Source organism: Syngnathus acus, chromosome 1 (genome assembly GCF_901709675.1).
Source record: "Syngnathus acus chromosome 1, fSynAcu1.2, whole genome shotgun sequence".
Lineage (NCBI taxonomy): Eukaryota > Metazoa > Chordata > Actinopteri > Syngnathiformes > Syngnathidae > Syngnathus > Syngnathus acus.
The window spans coordinates 1052708-1059478 of record NC_051087.1 but is presented as its reverse complement, the minus strand read 5'-3'; the positions used below and the strand labels follow the sequence as shown (position 1 = coordinate 1059478).

The 6771-nt window shown below is 48.0% G+C and overlaps 2 protein-coding genes across 4 annotated transcripts; one reads left to right on the top strand and one right to left on the bottom strand.

Moving 5' to 3' along the window:
• The first annotated feature begins 200 nt into the window (after nucleotides 1-200).
• Nucleotides 201-3181, top strand: si:ch211-133l11.10 (rho-related GTP-binding protein RhoU). The gene is made up of 4 exons (XM_037250943.1): nucleotides 201-528; nucleotides 1369-1427; nucleotides 1517-1546; nucleotides 1963-3181. Exons 1-4 carry the CDS (start codon nucleotides 273-275, stop codon nucleotides 2464-2466), a joined length of 849 nt encoding a protein of 282 aa, XP_037106838.1. The 5' UTR covers nucleotides 201-272; the 3' UTR covers nucleotides 2467-3181.
• On the bottom strand, nucleotides 3117-6085 carry LOC119122330 (basement membrane-specific heparan sulfate proteoglycan core protein-like). Of its 3 annotated transcripts, none has more exons than XM_037250810.1 (8): nucleotides 5999-6085; nucleotides 5023-5388; nucleotides 4668-4877; nucleotides 4248-4598; nucleotides 3942-4187; nucleotides 3491-3842; nucleotides 3385-3424; nucleotides 3117-3305 (listed from the first exon to the last, which is right to left on the bottom strand). In XM_037250810.1, exons 1-8 carry the CDS (start codon nucleotides 6027-6029, stop codon nucleotides 3246-3248), a joined length of 1656 nt encoding a protein of 551 aa, XP_037106705.1. In that variant the 5' UTR covers nucleotides 6030-6085; the 3' UTR covers nucleotides 3117-3245. The 3 variants fall into 3 exon arrangements, with proteins under 3 accessions (XP_037106705.1, XP_037106644.1, XP_037106666.1); XM_037250771.1 differs by having other exon boundaries at nucleotides 3187-3305; nucleotides 3367-3424; XM_037250749.1 differs by having other exon boundaries at nucleotides 3121-3424.
• Between the last annotated feature and the right edge of the window lie 686 nt (nucleotides 6086-6771).

Here is a 6771-nt window from a genome sequence, read left to right as displayed (position 1 = left end):
TCGTGCGTTGGCTCCCTCTAGTGCGACGTGAAAAGGTTCAAAGGTCAATGACATGACACGTCATTATTTAGAAGGTTTTTAACACGACGGCTATGGTCGGATTATGTTTGTGGTTGACTTGCAATGCTCTGCTAAGCGCGTGCGTGTCCACTCTGCATAAGCTCCTTAGCGAGTGCCAATCAGGAGAAAGCTGAACACACGGGGAGGATGCTCGCACTCTGACACTCAGCGCTCTTCTTTGTCTTTGCGTTTTTCTTTCTTATTCATCAGCCATGCTTCCCGCCGACGAGAGCGGCCCCAAGCCTCGCCGCGTGTCGCTGCCGGCGCCCCCGCCGTCCCCGCCGGGCCGCCGCCACTTCCCGCTGCACTTGGGCGCGAAGCGGCGGCGTTCGGGCCCTGCGCCGGAGCGCCGCGTCAACTGCGTCCTGGTGGGAGATGGCGCGGTGGGCAAAAGCAGCCTGGTCATCAGCTACACCACCAACGGGTACCCCGCCAGATACGTGCCCACCGCTTTCGACAACTTCACAGGTACGAGCTGCTACCTTCAACGGCGTGAGATGTCAATTCAGATGATTTATAGATACGAAAACAAATCCCAAAAGTAAATGGTTTATGACCCCCCCCGTATTTGTAACTACTGTATTGCTGTAGGCCCCATGATGAACCCAAATCATTGATGCCCCCCCCCACTAGATGGATTTATAACCCCCATTATTAATTAGACAAACATATGACCCCGCTAATCAGATGTTAAGCACCGCGGTTAATCAGATTTATGACCTTGTTAAACATATGAGTTTAAAACCCCCGTTAATAATCACATTGATTTTTCATCTCCCATTATTGTCCGTGATATACTGATTTACCCCCTATTAATAAAAAAATAGATTGATTTACCTCATTATTATTATCATTGGTATTTATTTTTATTCTTATATTTACTTTTATTTTTTCAATTTATTTTTATACACTACCGTTCAAAGGTTTGGGGTCACAAAATTGTTTGGGTGACCCCAAACCTTTGAACGGTAGTGTAAATATTATTATAATAAAATATTATGAATTAAATATTATAAATTATATCTTATATTTGTATAAGATTATATATAATCTATGAATATAAGTATACATATATATTATAAGATTTTTTACACAGAAGATTATATATATAATCTATAAATAATTATCTAAATGAATATATACACTACCGTTCAAACGTTTGGGGTCACCCAAACAATTTTGTGACCCCAAACTTTTGAACGGTAGTGTATATTTTTTTATTTTATTTTATTGAGTTATGCCTCCCAATTGTATTCCCCATTCTATGCTAGCCTAGCTTCAGCGCTAACCTTTCCGCTGTCTCCTCAGCCGTGGTGGTGGTGGACGGGATGCCGATCGGACTGCAGCTGTGCGACACGGCGGGACAGGTACACACACGCCTACTTGCCGATATGGGCAAATTCACTCCGCTAACGCCTTTGTAATGTGTATTCTTTTGTCCATGCCGTCACTGTAGAAATGGGGAGTTGCTGATGAATCCATCAATGTAAGTCATCACTTTTCATCCAACTTGACTTTTTCATTTGTTTCACTGAACGATATGAAATTTGGCAGACGTAGGCTTTCAAAAGTCTGCCATTTTCATTTTAGGTGCATTTTCGCCACTTTTGCCCATTTTCATTGGGCCTTGGTGTTACTTTCTAACATGTCACCTGATATTCGACACTAAATTCGGAAACATTTTGATTCTAATCATTGCATGTGGGTGAATTTTGATGACTCACCGCGAAACAGGAAATCCTCAATCACAAAATCAGTCTTATCGAGAAACAGGAAACACTCTTCTTTTGAGTTTGTACCCGCAGAAAAGTGTCAAGAGTTGAATTGAGCCAGGGTGTCGGCCATTTTGGTTGAAACCCGCTTGAAATTGTAATGATCCTGATCCAGTTTGGTTCCTCTCAGGACGAGCTGGAGCGTCTCCGGCCGCTCTGCTACCGAAACGCCGACGTCTTCCTGCTGTGCTACAGCGTGGTCCGACCCGCTTCCTTCCGCAATCTGACCCAACGTTGGGTTCCCGAGATCCGCCGCCACTGTCCCGGCGCGCCGCTCGTCCTGGTGGGCACCCAGCTGGACCTGCGCGAAGACGTCCAAGTGCTGATCCGGCTGGCCCGGAGCCACGAGCGTCCGGTGGGCTCGGAAGAGGGCCGGCAGCTGGCCCGGCAGCTCGGCGCCGCCGGCTTCGCCGAGTGCTCGGCGCTGACCCAGAAGAACCTGAAGGAAGCCTTTGATTGCGCCATCCTGGCGAGCATCCGGCACATCCCAGATGACGGCGACCTTAGCGATTGGCCACGGAGAGTGACCCTCAAGAGGACCACTCCTGACAAAATCAAAAAGCTCTCGGAGGCCTGGTGGAAGAAGATCCGATGTCTGGTGGGGGAACAGAATTGTGACCAGCTGACTATGTAATCGGGTCAAGACACTGAGCGATTGTAGGAAAAGGTTCACCGCAATCACCAAGATGGAGCTTCTAAATTCCTAACGTACATGTCGCTGAATCGTTTCCTCTTTTTCTGAGACTTTGCTGAATGGACCTTCAGGACACAAATGAAGGAAAGATGAGTCTCCATTCTCAAAACGCAGCTTACGTCCCGAAATGATGGGTCGGAAAGCAAACACACAAAAAAGGCAGCGGCGGCGGCGGCGGGGGATGAGCTGGAGATTCTCGGCGTCTAATTGGAGCCGACGGGACCACCTGGGCGGGATTACGCCGCCATATGGCGGCTCAACACGCCACTGACACTCTTGGTGTGTCGGCGTGCTCCACTTTGTGACCGCAAATCTCGTTAAGGAAGGATGGCGGCGACAGTTGGCATCTTTGAAGAACTTCAAGACAAGCCCAGATGGAGCATCATTGGTACCTAAACTGATCATCCATTTTGACTTTGGCACTGGACCTCAATATTGACTTTGGGATTGACTATTGATTTCTATTTTGACCTAGATTAGAGCTTTTTGAACTTTTGACAGACACGACAAGTTTATTTGTAAAAGCATCCGTTGACGGTCAATCCATACAGTTTAAAAAAAAAAAAAAAAAGTTAAAAAACTTCAAATGAATATGTCCACTCAGATTGTCGCCATGTCAAAGAAACGTATTTGTGTATAAAGACGCTGAAACGAGTACACTGACTGGCGGGAAGTTTTATTTGGCAAAGTCGAGACGTCCTTCACAGCGTGTCCTCTTTTTAACGTTTGCGTGTCTTCGCTGAAGCGTAGATATTCTCATAGTCCACATGGTGGCGCTTCTGAGGAGACATGGTTGAAAAGATCAGGATCAGTCTGCAGGACTTCCATTTGATCTATCACCTCTTTGGACTGTCGGACCTCGTTTGGTCGCAGTCTGGAGGAGGACGACGTCTTTTTCCTGGACACGTCGAGATCACAAGTGAGTATGACTCATATTTTGAGGACCAAATCGTTGTTCTTGTACCTCATGCAGAGAGCCAGTAGGAGCAGCAGGAGCAGGAGCACAAACATCACACTCAACCTGATGATGTTTAGCACTCTCGCTGATGGTCTGACGTCAATCTCCGCACTTTGCGACGTCGCCTTCCCCAGCTCGTTCTCCGCAGTGCAGAAATATTGGCCTGAGTCTGAAGACTTGATGGAGCTGAAGAGCAGCTGCGGTCCCTTTCCGACCATTTGGTGGTTTGCGGGTCCCATCTTTTTGTGCCAGCGGTGTTCGGCCAAAGCGCTGACGCTGGTGCAGTTTAGAATTAGCCGACCACCTTCTAGAATGTTACCGGAATGACTCAGCGACACCATGGGGGGGCTCAGAGCATCTGCGGGAGAAGAAGGCAACAACGTGGCCCGTTTGACTCGGATTGAATCGGGCCATTTCGAGTCGACTCCAGTCAGGATATTTTTTTTTTCTAACTCACACAGGCGAGGTGAGATGCTGAGTGGATGTCCTTCTACGTGGCAGGTGACGTAGTCTCCAGGAATCAAGACCATTTGCAGATGTTTGGTGGTGTGGTCAGGAAAGCAGCGAGCCACTTGATGGCCGTTCTGCGCCAAGCAGAAGGACAAACTGGCTGACGGTCTGCAGCTGCTGTGACACGACAACAACGCCACCGTGCTGGAGTTTTCCACTCGGACGCCGCCGCCGTTCACGCGCACCTGCACAGCTGCGGGCGAGATTAGCTCGGGCTGGAGACCTTCGTACCTTGAATCTCATTTGAACTTACCTGCGACGTTCAAATTGATTCCCGGTAAGCTATTCATCCATTCAAAATCTCGCGTGGTGAATTTGAAACGATACTCGGCGGCGTCACTCTCCATCACGTTTTTGATCCTCAGAGTGGAATGTCCGTCAGCATGGTGAAGAAACTCGAAACGAGCGTGATACTGCTCTTCCAACTGGAGGTCCTGAGGCACAGAGGCGTTCGTCCACAAGTGTTTGCGATCCGGACTGAACCAGAACTTGGACTTGACCTGGTCGTAGCTGCTGTAGGTGCAATTAATGTCCACCGAGGCGCCTTTGAGGGCGCAGATGCTTCCGGTGTCGTAATGCACCTTGTTACAGGAGCGGGACACGCCTGAAAGGTTGAACGAGCAAGTTAGCATTAGCGTGATGCTAAGCGTCACGTTCCAGAGCAGCGACTCACACACTGGAGGAGACACAAGTTGCCGGTGTCCTTCTACGGCACACGAGAAGCTGTTTTTCGAGTCAGGCGTCGGTGTGTACACTTGGGAGTTTTCTTCTGGGATTTCCTCTCCGTTCTCAAACCAGACGTACGAAGTGGACGGCCCCAGACTGCACTTGCTGACGCAGCTCAGAGACTTGACACGAGTTCCGTACCACTGCACACTGAGATCTGCATTTATGAGGGAGAAACAAGAGGAACTGCTTTACGACTCATTTGATTCATTTGACTCGGTTGAACGGCTATTTTCAAACCACTTTGCCGCATTGGCAAATCTGATTCTGACTCTGTCGGCGGTTCAAACGGGAATCCGTACCGGTGACGGTGAGCTTGACTCCGGGCATGACGGTGTATCTTCCTCCATCCCATTGCTTAGTGATGAATCTGAACTTGTACGTGCCCGAGTCGCTTTCTCTCAGCTCCGTGATTGTCAAACCGCACCGGTCGCGGTGACAGTCATAGTGCAGACGGCTGGCGTAGTCGGGGTCCAGGTTCAGATCTTCAGGCTCGTTGTCGTGTTCTTTGGTGAACCACTGCGTCCTCTGGACAACGGTTTCCTGGCCGTCTATTTTTTCTGGATATGTGAAGAAGCAGCGAAGGTTGGCCTTTGCTCCTGTCAGGGCGCATATCTTAATCCAAGGGTAAGTCCCTCCCCAGGCTCGTCCCTCCAAAGCTTGGACCACTGAAATTCACAAACAACAAAGCCTTTTGGAGTTAAGATCAAACATGTTCGTAGGAGTCGAGTTGCTGACCGAGAGAGAGATGACGCAACGTGACCCAGATGGCGATACGTCTCTGCGGCGGCTCGGTGGGCGGATGTTTGAAAGAACAGGAAGTGAGTAGAAGATAGTGGAGAGAGGTGAAAGCCGGGTAATGCCGCCGAGAGTCTCGAGGAACCGTCGAGGTCCGTTCCGTGTGATTCCCCCAATCGGCTCACGACGGAGAAGCGAATCATTTGAATCCAAGCAATTGATCCCTGAAAAATTCGAACCCACATCTGAAGTTCATGTGTACTTCTCTTAACCCCTAAAGCAAGACCAGAAGGACCAGGATTACCTTCGTCCTCGAACGTAAATATTTGAAACACCTCAATATTTGATTCCAAGGGAAATGACCGGCAACAGGATCCATAAATTGCTGAATAAGCGTATTTTGGTTTTGCAAGCATCTCTGATTCCATCCATAGTTTGTCCTGATTGTGTGACAACAGGGACAAATTTTGCAAAGACGCTGCAGGAAACAATCACAATTTCAGGCCTTTGGAAAATGTGCAAAATACAGATGAGTCTTACCTTGTACGCCGAAGAGCAAAAAGAAAAACATACTTGCTGCTCACCAGCTGGGTGGTGGATGCGAATCAGTGGAGATCTCAATCGGTGAGCAAGCGCAGACCTTCTTCCTCGTTTTCACACTTCAAGCCAACCAACCGTTCAAGCATCAGTAGCGGGAACATTTTTTCAAGTGGCCATATTTTGAACATTTAGGCTAAACCACCCGAATCTTGTTTTAAAACTTTCAAGCCCTACTAAATCTTAGCCTGGGCGGAAAACCATAATCATAGCCAGGCTTGAAACCTAACCTAAGCTTGACTGGGGGCCTCATGCATGTGCTGCATTTTGGCGGTGACCACTAGAGGGCGGTCGAATCCACAGAATGGGTTGTTCCATCCGGCCCTCCAGAACAGGTAAGCGCTTTTATTTTTAAATGACAGGTGGTCGATCACAGAGGAAGTGGCCAAGCAGGAAATGAACGCAAACAGACTTTTTATTTTATTTTGTTTAATGCAAAGTGACATGCTGCCATGTGTTAGGAGTTCACTTAAACCCAAGAAGCAAAACGGTGAAGCAAGGAAAATATCCAAGGAATATTCAAGGAATATCCAAGGAATATGTGCTTTAGTAGGTGTTTTTTTTTCTCCGTTTGCTTGCGATTCCTATGTAGCTACGTGCGTCTTTTAGTTTTAATTGGCATCGTAACGTATCTTTCATCTTTGCTTTTCGTTTGTTAATTCCAAATTTTTTATAACGCAAATGTTCTCACCGTACCGTAAAATGTGTTCGTAATC

Bases quoted from the DNA above. Each gene is read 5' to 3' on its own strand.
- si:ch211-133l11.10 (XM_037250943.1), top strand. From the start codon at position 273: ATGCTTCCCGCCGACGAGAGCGGCCCCAAGCCTCGCCGCGTGTCGCTG. The intron at 529-1,368 runs GTACGAGCTGCT...CTGTCTCCTCAG, and splicing joins CGCTTTCGACAACTTCACAG to CCGTGGTGGTGGTGGACGGG. The intron at 1,547-1,962 runs GTAAGTCATCAC...GGTTCCTCTCAG, and splicing joins TTGCTGATGAATCCATCAAT to GACGAGCTGGAGCGTCTCCG.
- LOC119122330 (XM_037250749.1), bottom strand. From the start codon at position 6,029: ATGTTTTTCTTTTTGCTCTTCGGCGTACAAG. The intron at 4,188-4,247 runs GTAAGTTCAAAT...TCTCGCCCGCAG, and splicing joins AATCAATTTGAACGTCGCAG to CTGTGCAGGTGCGCGTGAAC. The intron at 3,843-3,941 runs GTGAGTTAGAAA...CTTCTCCCGCAG, and splicing joins CAGCATCTCACCTCGCCTGT to ATGCTCTGAGCCCCCCCATG.